Source organism: Nicotiana tomentosiformis, chromosome 12 (genome assembly GCF_000390325.3).
Source record: "Nicotiana tomentosiformis chromosome 12, ASM39032v3, whole genome shotgun sequence".
NCBI classification, from domain to species: Eukaryota; Viridiplantae; Streptophyta; class Magnoliopsida; order Solanales; family Solanaceae; genus Nicotiana; species Nicotiana tomentosiformis.
This window is the reverse complement of record NC_090823.1, coordinates 40,665,022-40,677,382: the sequence shown is the minus strand read 5'-3', so window position 1 is coordinate 40,677,382 and position 12,361 is coordinate 40,665,022. Positions and strand designations below refer to the sequence as shown.

Below are 12,361 nucleotides of genomic sequence, written 5' to 3'. Positions count from 1 at the left end.
ATTCTATAAAAAAAAAATACATAGTAACCATCCCTTTAAAGAAGATATCTTCTTTTTATAGATCAATAATCTTGGGAGATATATCTACCCATTGAGTATATAAACTCTTAAACTGTTCTGAAAAAATTTTCAATGATGGACCATATAACATCCACTAATTGCAGAACCAGTTTGGGATCTGTTGTTCATACATATTAGAAAAAAGCTTTATGAACCAGTAATGCTTTTTATTAGCATTTTTATATAACAGAGCTTTATTAAAGCATTCATTATAATCCCAATAATTAAATTTTATCGGGAGTTTTTGCTCATGATAGGTATATTCCCTTTCCTTGAATGTGCTAAGCCCCCATTCATCTGAGGCTAGGATCCTTTTTATGATAGTTTTAGAGAAATTATAAATTCTCTTTGTATTAGCAGGGTAAAAATGGTGAAATTCAGCTGAGCCAGTAGATGCCATGACTAATTCATAATACATCCTGTACTTATATGAAAGTGTGGCATATGATGCTGTATTAAAATATCTGATCATAAGTTGCCAAGGATTGTCTTTCCATTTTAGTCCAGACTGTTCTAAAAGAGTTATTAACTCTTTTTTCTCATTTTGGTTATAAACTTCAATAGCCTCATGGCTATCATCTGGTAATGCCGATGAATACGATGGACTATCATTATTACCTTATTTGGATTTCATAAAATCTAGGAATTCTTTGTACATTGGGTGTTCAGTATTAAAATCCGATGTTCCTGCTATATTAGCAGCTATTAGTTGTTGGTTTTCAATTTGGACAATGATATTCCCTCTGCCATAAGAAGGTGTCCTTCCTCGTCCTCTTCCCCGAAGAGGTCTATACTCGGGCCTCATATCCTGGCAAAAATTAAAGAAATTATTAGTTCAAAAATTCTCTAGTGAGAAAATCAGGGAGACTATTATCTATCCCTTTTTTATAAATTATTTCAAAATCAAATGGTGTTAATAAAGCTTGCCATCTTGCAAACATTTATTTAGAAACATCATGCTTGCAATCTTTATTAAAGATAAATCTTGCTGCTTGGCAATCAGTTTTTATTAAAAACTTCTGATTATATAAATCAGTCTGAAATTTTAATACACATTTTGTTATAGCAAGGATTTTCTTAGCCACAGTAGCATAATTCTTTTGGGAGTTATTCCATTTTTTCGAATAGAATTGAACAAGATATTCTTGTTTATCAATTGGAGAACATTGTTTTAATATTCCACCAAATCCAATATTTGAGGCATCAGCTTCAACTATTTTTGCCCAACTTGGATTAGCAAGTGTAAGACATGGAAGATTATTAATCTTCTGCTTAATTCGTCTGACTGATTTACTATGATCATCAGTCCATGCTTTTGAATTTTTCTTTAATCTTTCATAAAGAATTGAAGTATCCTTAGCAAGATCCTTTATAAAAGGAGAAATGTAATTAAGGCTTCCCAGAAACCTTTGGAGTTGTGTCTTATCAGTTATGACATCAGGGAATTTAGATGCAAACTCAATACTTTTTTGGATCGAAACTATTCTTCCATTTTAAATATTATGACCTAAGAATCATATATTGGTCTGAAAAAGGCCATCTTTGGTTTAGAAATGACTAAGCCATTTTGAATTATGATTTTTGTAAAAAGATTCAAATGTTTTAAATGAATTTTAATATTTTTTAAAAATATTAAAATATCATCAATATAAATAATTATAAAATTTGTATAAAGCATGAAGATATCATTCATTATTTTTTGAAATTCAGAAGAGGCATTTTTCAAACCAAAAGGCATGACATTCCATTCATATTGACCCATTGGGACATTACAAATAGTTTTATATTTATCAGACTTAGATATTTGAATCTGCCAATAACCAGATTTTAAATCAAAATTTGAAAATATAATGGCATCATGCAATCTATCAAATAAATTCTTTTTATTAGGGATTGAATATCTAATCCACTTTAAAATATTATTAATGGGCTTATAATTTATAACTAACATTGGAACTCCTCGTTCCTGTTCAACGTGTTTATTAACATAAAAATCAGTACATGACCGTTTAGACCTTGAAGGTCTTGTAACACCTTTTTGCGGTAAAGAATCTATTTTGCATTTTAGATACATATCATGTATAAAACAGATCCCATTATTCATATAAGTAAATTTTTTACATATTCCAAGATAAAAGGTGAATTTATTAAAGTAAATGTATTTATCTAAAGTTTTTACACAATAAAAATATTCCCCAAAACTATGTTCTATAATTGCAGTTGTGACCCCTAGGGTGTGTTTGGTATAACAAAAAATATTTTTCCATGATTCAGTAGTAATCTTACTCATTTTCTACTTTGTAAAATGGGAATTTCTTCGTACCAAACACACACCCCTAATTTGTACACATACAGGCTACAGCAAAAAGGATTTGATTTAGGCAAAGCAGGAGTCTGAGATTGATTGGGTTTCCGGTATGGACTCTCGCCACGCCTCCCTTGGCCGTCGAACGGTAAGAATTTTATACCTGCGCAAGTTGTCGTCGTTTCTTCCGCGCTGCGCTGCTTATGATCTTGCATATAACATTTTTCAGTTGGAAGAAATTCGTCAAAAGAGAGCAGCAGAGAGATTAAGCAAAACCTCTTCTGGACCCGATCTTACCAATATCCCTAATGGTAAGCTTTAATCTTCTGAACCCTTTTCTCTTTTCTTCTCCTCATCTTAATTATTATTTTTATTTTTGGCCAGAGGTTGTGGGGATTAAAAGATCTGAGAGTGCAACTCGACTATCAGAGGTCTCAATGTGCACTTCTCTTCTGTTCAATTTTTTATTTCCCCCCCTCCCTATTGTGAATGCTTAATTGGCAAACTGCAGAATGATATGAGTGGTTTAGTTTCTCAATTGAAACAAATTCAAAAAAATAATGCAGAACTGGATGAAGCAAATAGAGCACTGGCCTTAAAGGTTTTTTTTTTTTTTCTCTTATAGAATAATTTGTCAGTGTATTAATGAATATCTCTCATGGTTCATGATTTCTTCTATAATTTTGCTTGTTCAGCTTCAGACAAAAGAAGCCGAGAACAACATGTTGCAAAAGCGTCTTAATGATCTGGTAAATGATGCTGTATTTATTCATTTTTGTCATAGGGAAAGGATGCTGTTTTTTGTGATAATTCTACAACGGAACCAGTCATGTAAATAGCCCACAGATAGATAGAATGGGTACTTCTGGAAAACATTAGTTATATGATCAGTTATTGGAAAGTCATCAATTTTCTGAATGTTTTTAAAGAGTTTATGGAATTCTACTGATCCTTGAAATCGAAAATGTCCCTTTTTGAATTCATAGAAAGTTCCAGCACTAAGAGAGTACAGGATATTACATCTGCCAGAATAGAATAAAGCTCAACTCTGCTATGAATCTATAAAATCTAGCGGTCTCCCGTCATCATACATATTCTCCAGATTACACCATGTAGCTAAGTTACATGGATATTTAAATTTCAGCACCTGTATAGGAATTTCTTGGCCCGCAAAACACCTCAAGTTTCTTGCCCTCCATATAGCCCTCTGTATGATTTTCAGCTTCTTATTTCCTTTGAAATACATCCAGCTGCAGAGGAGATTCTTACTGGTTGCTGGAATGACCTGTTTGATCCCAAAGATAATGAAAATGAGATGCCAAAGGTGACCAATAACCTCAAAATATCCATCATGAGCCAATATCCAGCTGATACATATCACTTTGTAAGGAATTTTGGCTTCCCAATTGATCCTCCAAGGCAACGAAAATTTTATTGCAGGATTGTACAGAGAAAACACCATTTCTTTGTCCAATCCATAGCAAAGAATCCTCATTTTCAGCATCTAGTGATACCAGACTTAATTTTTGCAGCAAGGTAGCCATCCTTCAACTTCCCAATCAAAATAACCCCTTCTGAAGCTCAAACACCACTCGTTACCACATCTCTGTTACGCCACAGTAACATCTGATAATGTCCCTTTAATGATTGTTACTTTAAACTATCAACAAGTATTGGGAGTGAATATAAGGACTTTGATGAAGTATGATGTAAGCAGTGGACATTGTTGCTGTTAGTCATAGACATTGGAATATGAAACAAATATCATTACCTTATGATACGGTCTTTATCTCATAATCTAGCACTATTCTGTTTATACGTGGATGACGCCATGATGCTACAAATTTACTTTAAATTTAAGATATTAGTACATCAATAGTACTTAGTTGCTCTTTCACTATTGAAATACTCCCTCTTTCCCATTTCATGTAACACTCTTTTCCTTTTTAGTTTGTCAAGAAAAGGAATATCACTTTTTTATATTTAGGAACAATTTAACTTTAAATTTTCAATTTTACCTTTTATAGCCACACAAATGCATATGACTTGTTTAAATTTCAAAGTCTTTCTTCTCTCTTTCTTAAACTTCGTGTCTAGTCAACGATCTTTACATAAAATGGACTGAGGGAGTATGTCTGCACATTTGGATCCTTTTCCTTAGATGATAAACCACTCTGAAATTTATCTTATCATTCACTCAAAGGAGGAAGAAAAGGGAATTTAGGTAAGATTTTTGAGACCTCTTTTCAGTAGATGGTGCCTTCACTTACTTTTCTTTCGAAGTGCAGGAGCAAAATACTGTACCTTCATTAAGAAAAGCACTCAAGGATGTTGCCATGGAAAAGGATGCAGCAGTTGTTGCACGAGTACGCATCATTTCTACTACCATTCCATAGCTTCTTTCAGCCTTATATTTGCTCTATCTTCATTTTTCATATGAACCCTGTTATTCAAATATAGGAGGATCTTTCAGCTCAGCTTCGTGCAATTAAGAAACGTGTGAAGGAAGTAGAAGAAGAACAATATCGGGTATGCATATATTTTCTTGCATTAAAATGAGTTGTCGTGGAATGGTATACCTTAATACATTGTGAATCCTTTTGGGATTAGGCTGAAGAGGATGCAGCATTGCTAAGAGCAGAACTTAACTCATTACAGCAGCAAGCAATGTCCGGTCCTGTTAGTGGTGTAAATCCAATGAATTATCCGCCAGATCATATGCATGTTATGGAGAAGGAGCTAGCAAATCTAAAATCTCAATTAGAGGTACATTGTTTGTTTATCTTACCTCATAAAAAAAAAAGGTACATTGTTTGTTTATGTTTTCTGGATTCTCTCTTAATGCTTTATTTTATTTGCTATACCATTTTAAAATTACAGCAAATGACCCTGTTGAGGCAACAAGAAAGACAGCAGTTAGTGGAGGAGCAAGCGCGCATATCTGCACTAACTTCTCAAAAGCAGGATTTGGAAGAGAAGCTTGCTGTTATGTCCAATAAGGTCTCAGGTATTTATCATTCAATTTTGTTAGATTTGAAGTGCCTAGCTTTTAGAATTAGTATAAAAGTAAATACAAGCACTACTGTTTGTTGTTATTTTTGCTGAACCATGATACATCCCGAATAAAGGCTTAAGGAATTTTTGGATCTTTATTTATGACTTGACTGCTTGCTTACTTCTGACTTTTTTTTAAATATCAATAGGAATTTTTCGGAGCTGAAAGTTCATGGGAATAGTGAAACTACGTTATCCACATTCAAGTTATACACATTATTCTATAAAAGTTCAAAAAGTCAACATATTAAAATGCTAGTTCTTTGTGAAGATTAAAAGGCCTCATTGTGATGACGAGAAAATAATCAGTGCTATTTTTTCATTTGCATATGGAGAAGTTAATATTTCTTACTCAAAAAGGGCAGCCCGGTGCACTAAGATCCCGCTATGCGCGGGGTCCGGGGAAGGGCCGGACCACAAGGGTCTATCATACGCAGCCTTACCTTGTATTTCTGCAAGAGGCTGTTTCCACGGCTCAAATCCGTGACCATCTGGTCTCATGGCAACAACTTTACCAGTTACGCCAAGGCTCCCCTTCGTAATATTTCTTACTCATCGGGGAAAAATGATTTGAAGTCAAACAAATTCATAGGAAATATTGCACTGTGTACGAGCTTGTTGAAAGGAAGAAAAATTTTGTTGGAAAAATTCTACTTGATAAGAAGATACTCAACTGGCTTTGCTCATCTTAAGACTAGCATTTGGGGGAATTGGAAAAGTAAGTCGAAAATGGAAAAAAGAAAAAATTAATTGTACCTGTACAAGGTCTTTTGAAACTTCAATAGATGTGGAGATATGTTCTGGTTGAAGTAGTGCAGGTTGATCAGGCCTGAGATTATCTAGGACGGAGGATGGAGGGTAGTCAGACATTGGAAACAAGATCTAAAAGGTTATTTAGAAAGGAAAGCGATAGAATGCTGGAAATAGCTGAAAATATTGAATTGTTGGTATAACTATTTCTTTTCTGGCCAGCAAATAAAGGCAATGGCTATTGGATCATTATCGGGGGAAAAAGAGGGAGAAAAGTCCTTATCAAATTTTTTTTTTTAAACTTATCAAAAGAGGGAGAAAAGCAATGGCTATTTTATTAGTTCAAGAGATTTATCCCAAGATTAAGGAAAAGAAAGACTTCGGAGGAAAAGGCAAAATAGTAGTTATAAGCTCAAAAATTGGGTGTGCACTCAACAATGTCAGAAGAGTCTATGTGGATTGATGAAGGTTATTATCCAATAAATTCATGTCAATCAATATTAATAGAAAGTAATGTAGGTCATATTGAAGCAAGTGAGGGGGGTGCAAACAATGTGAGATTAGTACAGTCACTACAAAATTTAGGAAGTGAATAAGAAACAAGAATCACCGAAGATAGTTAACTAGAAATCATTTGCGTTATATGAACTTTGGTCTTGTATTTATTATCTATCATTTAACAACCAGTTGGCTTTCTCGTGATATCTGTTGATCTTTTCTGTATTTCTGTTATGCGTATTACAGATGAAGTCACCGGAAAGGCATCCCAGAAGACATTCTCGGGGGTAATCAATGTGTCTGCAGTTGATAATATTTTTGAACGTTTTAAATTTGAGTTTTATTATGTTTTTCTGTAGACAAGGAACATGCTCGTCCAGTGAGATTAAAATTGTTGTTTTTTAAATCATGCCGCTAAATCCCATTGTGTGTAATTGCCCTGTTGACTCAGTTTTTGCTTTGTAAAACTGTTCCTCAATTTCATTTTTGTTTCTTTTGGTCTATTTACCATGCTAACTTTCTAGCTAATTCCCTTTATCCTTTTGGCCCCTTCAAAAAAGTTCCGTTGTACTTTGGTAACTCTATGGTCCAAGGGTTATATATTATAACGCCTGTTCAAAACGAGATTATGTATTATAAAGTTTTGGTGGAATGATGTTAGTTTAAGGTCTTATTCCACCCTTTCAGGAAGACAAGGTGAGGCTTGAAAAGCAATTACATGATATGGCTGTGGCCATTGAAAGATTGGAAAGTAGCCGGCAGAAACTTCTAATGGAGGTAAAACCTCTATCTGTCTTTCTTTTTCTTCTCATTTTGTTATGTGAAATTGGAAACCATTCTATTCTGTTGTTTTCAGATTGATTCACAATCCTCGGAGATAGAGAGGCTATTTGAGGAAAATTATAATCTCTCGTCCGCTCATCAAGAAGCTCTAGGGGTGGCTGTGCAGTGGGAGAATCAGGTATTTTCAAGATCTTGAAGTTAAATGAGGATGAACAGATGGTGTGGTGCCTATGCACATTACTTTGCAGGATCTTTAAGATATTCTTCTATGTAATTTCTTCCGTGTCCTGCTTCAATAGTGGTAAATCATGCTTTACTTTCGCTAGACCACATTGCATGGTTCTACTGTAAGTAACTGCTGTTATCTCTTATACCTTACTTTTAACATAATCTTCGATTGTAATAAATAGGTGATGGATTGGTACTTATCAAAAAAAAAGGTTGTTGGATTGGAGGAAGGGAACTATGAGTGCCGTTTCTCTCATAAGGTTGGAAATAAAAAAGGCGAAATACATAAGCAGGCCCTTTAAGCTGTCCGTAACAACCAAACAAACACCTCAACTGACCCATTTACCATTTAGACACTTCAAGTGGCTATTAAGTGTATCAAGTAAACACATATTGCTGATGTGGCATATGCGTGTTTGCTAACAAAGTCTTGGGTGCATGAACTCATTTTTTCAGTAATCAAATCAAAAAATTAAAAAAAAAATTAATTAATTACAAAAAAATTTAAACAAAATTAGAAAAATTTGCTTGAGTGCGTTGTTATGCATCTTTGTTCTTCATTATCTGGTATTAAAACGATGAATTGATCTGCATTTAATCCTTGCCATTGCTCTAGACTTCAAATTTGGAACGAAGTCTTCGATACCCATCACAGCTCTTGAAATTTGAGTTCGTGTTCCATCGTTCTTCATTGTCCAACATCGTGGAAGAAGCTGGGTTGTTTTGATCTGAAAATTGGAGGTCGAAATTGATTGGGTGTTTGAAACCTTTGTTGAAAACTTCTTTGTGAAACGGAATCTGCGGATTTAGGTCGATTGGAGTTGATTCGATTGGCTTTGGTTCGAAATTTTTGAAGTCTATTCGAAGAAGACAACGACTGGGTCTTTTGATTTTGTTGTTGCTTGTAAAAATTGGGTATCGGGGTTTGATATCAGTGTTGATTAGAGTTCTCATTTCAAGTTTGGACTCACGTGGTGAAGTAACAACTGAGATTGGATTAAAAAATTTGAGCAAGTCGGAAGAACGCCGAAGAAAACTGCTATATTCTTCTACTCTTGTGTTCTTCAATTTTTGAAATTGGGCTTAAAGTAGCGTAGCTTACGTATCGCTCCTCAATGTGTAGTCAGTAGCTACATTTAATTTGTTGGGACTTGGGATGAAGGTGGATTTGGAGAAAGGGGATGGGGGACGCTGACAGGTCAAAGCAAGAAGATGAAGGGGGGAGGGGGGGGTGGTGGTTTGGTTAAAAGTAAGGAAAAAGATTTTTTTTTGCTTTAAATGTATTTCGTTTTTTTTAATTCAAATTACACGTGTCGTTCTTTAATTGGTTCATTTGACACGTCATTAGCAAGTGTAACTCACACATATGGTTTGCTGCACTCCGGTATTTACTTGATACACTAAATAGCCACTTGAAGTGTCTAAATGGTAAATGGGTCAGTTGAGGTGTTTGTTTGGTCGTTAAGGACAACTTAAAGGGGCCGTTTATGTATTTCGCCAATAAAAAAGTATGGATAATTGCATAAGTTACTGGGAAGAACTAGGCAAATCAGTCCTGCAACTTGTTAACCCTTCTCAAACCCAATAGTCTTGGTCTTATGTGTCAAGAAACATCTGTTGATTGATATCAAACTTTGAAGCGCTAATAGTACCATTGACAAGAAAAAAGATGTCTAACCTCTCTTCAAGTCAGAATAGATCATCCCTATTATTTCACCCTAACTTTCTTTACATCCTCCTATTATCTCACTTAACAGGCAACAAACCCTTAAACTTAACCAAAAACATCCTCTGTTTGCTTTTTCAGCTTTTTCTAACGGAGCATCCATTTATCACGTGGACTTCATGTCTCGTTTCTTGTTTTCCTTTTTTCCCCCCACAATCTCTTTAAAGAACAAAACCAATTGCTGAATGAAATATTTTAGCAAAACTGTAACACCTTCAATAGTTTCTGGCTCTAAGCTCTTTCTCCATCGAGGGATCAGGAATGAGTCTTTTAGTTCCAAACTGCCCGATCAAAACCTTCTTCCCATACAACTTCTTGCATCTCTTTGTTAGTAGCTAAATTAAGACCAAACTCACCATACTAAGTAAGTCAAGTTTTCTGGGTATACGAAGGAAAAGAAGAACATATTCTGGGCTTTAGCTTATAAATTGAATAATGGTTTCATTTTTCTTGATAAAGTGCATGTCATATATCTGTAAGGTTTATTACATGATTTTCTATTTCTACAGTCTCATCTCGATAGTTTACCCTTTCCCGTTCTCTCTCTCTCTCTCTCTCTCTCTCTCTCTCTCTCTCTCTCTCTCTCTCTCTCTCCTGATCTTTCTTTACATATGAGGAATCTAGTGACAAGGGTTGGATCTGAGAGGTTTTGAATGTAAAGAGAAGAAAGGGTAAATTTTTGGAGAAGGTATTTAGAATTGCTGGTTTAGTGTCCGGCCAATTAGTCTTTGAACTGTTTATTGGAAATTATTTAGAAGAAGAAAAGACGAAGCAATGCACGTAACGAAAGAGAGAATTCTGTTAGAAAAGATGAAAAATTAATGGTGGGGATAATTTTGGCTAAGTTTTGAAAACTTTAAGGATGTGGTTTGTTAAGTGGAATACGAAATGAAGTTAGGGTAGAACTAGGGATGATATTTGGTCAAATACTCCTTTGGCTACACATGATTTTCTTCCTTACTCCAGCATTAGCTGTGCTTCAGCAAAATTCTTATATAGAACGACACTCTCATTTATCTAACTTCTGCCTTTAGATGAAATCAGTTGGTTGAATGTATTTCTTTCTTTGGTGAATGAGATTGTTTTCTTCAAATTTTATAGTAATTTATTACACCCACAGTAATGTAGCTCCAATGTTCCGAATGGTTTTCTCTTTTGGTCAAAGGCATTATTTTTTTGAGGTACTCCCATGCAGGTCAAAGATTGTCTCAAGCAAAATGAGGAGCTTCGTGCCATATTAGATAAGTTGAGGACAGACCAAGCTGCAATAGCAACTGCAAACAACCTAATCCAGCAAGGCGTCTCAGGATCTATCAAAGGCAGCAAAAATGAAATTCAAGGCACACAATATGCTGAAATCTTCTCCATCAAGGTAATTTATCGAAATCTTTTTCATTGTTTATAGAATATTGTTACCATGTGCTATCTGAATTTGAATCTGGTTCACTTATATCTTGAAATGCTATAGGCAATTGTCACCTGTGCCGTGTACATTCATTAGGTCAAATAGCAATCATGAGGATGCATTAGAACCTTAATAAAAGAGCTACTCTTTTCATTCGTGCATGTATACAGCAACTTTTGAATAGTTGGTTATGACACAGCTTTTTTTCTCATTGATGTCCTTCCAATTGGTTATTCGTTTAGAGTCAGCTAGCTAAAGAGCAGAGCAAAGCAGAAGCACTGTCTGCTGAAATCTTGCAGCTCAATGCACGGCTCCAGCAGGCCACGCAAGCATACAATAGTCTCACTCGCATGTATGCATCTAATCTCGCTTAGTCTTAAGCTTGTTTTGTTCTGGCAATCCATCTTCATAAACAGAGTCACTGATAACCTTTTTGTTATTAACTACCCTTTAAATATTTTCCAGCTATACACCTGTTCTAAGGAACATCGAGAACAGTCTCGTGACTTTGAAGCAAGATGGCACGGTTAGAGTCCAATGAAAGTGTAAGATTGGAAGTGGTTTTGTGAACTTGAGCCAACAATCACATGGCGAATGGGCAATGAAGGCACAAAAAAAAGGAAGAAAAGGAAAAATCATTGTATGAATTATTTGACACTTGAGAAAATATTCATTATTTTCCTTCTTGTAATCGCGGATGTGGTTTTTTTTCCCGGGGCAATGTGTTCTATACTATTTAGTTTATGTATACATAAACTTTAGGGAAACTACCAGCTATGTCCATTTATAAGTAGCTTATTACAAAAATTGGCCAATTCATAAAATATTACTAATATTAGCCAAATATTACCAATATTAGCTAATTAGCTATTTGTAGTAAAAAAAAAAAAGGGTTAAATTTTTGCTTTATTTTGGGTGGGTGTTATTAGAATAGATTTGGTGCATCTTAAGGAGTTTGAATCTCAATTTGGGGATGATTTGGTGGATTTTTGAGGTGGTTTGAATTGAAAATTCGATGTAGAAAATGAACATGAAAAAATGATGTGTATCACACTGTATATTACATATGTATTATATTTGTATCAAATGTCTCACATGTATATCTCTGTGTGAGATATATGCTTAATACATGTGTCGTAGAAAAAAAATTGAATTCGATTTTAACTACGAATTTTGATACCAAATCAGTCCAAATCACATGTTATCTTTCTTAAATTTTGTATATTGACTCATCTATAAATTTTTAATGAATTTCAATCAAACCCATTGAAAATGACCTTTTTTGCTTAGATTTTTGGAATCTTTTTTATATATATATACACACACACACACACAAACACTTGTATTTCATCACCTTATTTCCTACTTCATATATGAAATTTTCTTTTCGTCTTACATCTAATGTTGCTAACAACGCTTAAAAATATAAAAGGAGATCATTGCGTGTGATTCTTGGAGAGAAAAAATCTTCTTTATTTGGGTTTCATTTTTTATATGTGCTTAGCTAGTTTTGGTAAGTTTATGATTAATGGCTAGAGATTAGTAAGTTGAG

General features: G+C 34.5%; 1 protein-coding gene across 1 annotated transcript; it reads left to right on the top strand.

The window, feature by feature from the left end:
• Nucleotides 1–2,343: 2,343 nt before the first annotated feature.
• On the top strand, nt 2,344–11,662 carry LOC104087887 (uncharacterized). Its single transcript, XM_009592453.4, has 15 exons — nt 2,344–2,513; nt 2,595–2,676; nt 2,750–2,796; nt 2,877–2,966; nt 3,061–3,114; nt 4,654–4,731; nt 4,826–4,894; nt 4,976–5,131; nt 5,246–5,372; nt 6,914–6,954; nt 7,355–7,444; nt 7,524–7,628; nt 10,600–10,776; nt 11,052–11,161; nt 11,275–11,662. Exons 1-15 carry the CDS (start codon nt 2,478–2,480, stop codon nt 11,348–11,350), a joined length of 1,338 nt encoding a protein of 445 aa, XP_009590748.1. The 5' UTR covers nt 2,344–2,477; the 3' UTR covers nt 11,351–11,662.
• The last annotated feature ends 699 nt before the right edge of the window (nt 11,663–12,361 follow it).